General features: G+C 62.2%; 1 protein-coding gene across 1 annotated transcript; it reads right to left on the bottom strand.

Moving 5' to 3' along the window:
• Window positions 1–4: 4 nt before the first annotated feature.
• LOC111645287 (histone H2A) lies at window positions 5–351 on the bottom strand (the record flags this gene model as incomplete). Its single annotated transcript, XM_023394423.2, has 1 exon — window positions 5–351. A coding segment is annotated over exon 1 (334 nt), but the record flags the coding sequence as incomplete, so codon positions are not given.
• Between the last annotated feature and the right edge of the window lie 168 nt (window positions 352–519).

The following is a 519-nucleotide window of genomic DNA, read 5'->3' as shown; positions in this document are numbered from 1 at the left end:
TGGATGTTGGGCAGCACGCCTCCCTGAGCGATGGTCACTCCGCCCAGGAGTTTGTTGAGCTCCTCGTCGTTGCGGACGGCCAGCTGCAGGTGTCTGGGGATGATACGGGTCTTCTTGTTGTCGCGGGCAGCGTTTCCAGCCAGCTCCAGGATCTCAGCGGTCAGGTACTCCAGCACCGCCGCCAGGTAGACGGGGGCTCCGGCACCGACACGCTGAGCGTAGTTTCCTTTGCGCAGCAGCCTGTGAACACGGCCGACCGGGAACTGGAGCCCGGCCCGGGAGGAGCGGGTCTTGGCCTTAGCTCTGGCTTTTCCACCGGTTTTGCCGCGTCCGCTCATTTTCAGGATGATCTCTCTACAGCGTCGACTCAGAGAAAGTGTGGCGCAAACAGCAGCAGCCTCGCTTATATGTCCGCGGAGAGCGCGGGACGGTTCCCGCCAGACCAACCAGAAAAGAGGCTCCAGCAGAGCAGCAGAGGGCGGCCCGCTCTGGACTTTCCTCACAGCTTCACAGCACTTT

Source organism: Seriola lalandi, unplaced genomic scaffold (assembly GCF_002814215.2).
Source record: "Seriola lalandi dorsalis isolate HSWRI2012SDOR001 ecotype SW California unplaced genomic scaffold, Sedor1 jcf7180002016977, whole genome shotgun sequence".
Lineage (NCBI taxonomy): Eukaryota > Metazoa > Chordata > Actinopteri > Carangiformes > Carangidae > Seriola > Seriola lalandi.
This window is presented reverse-complemented; position numbering and strand designations above follow the sequence as displayed.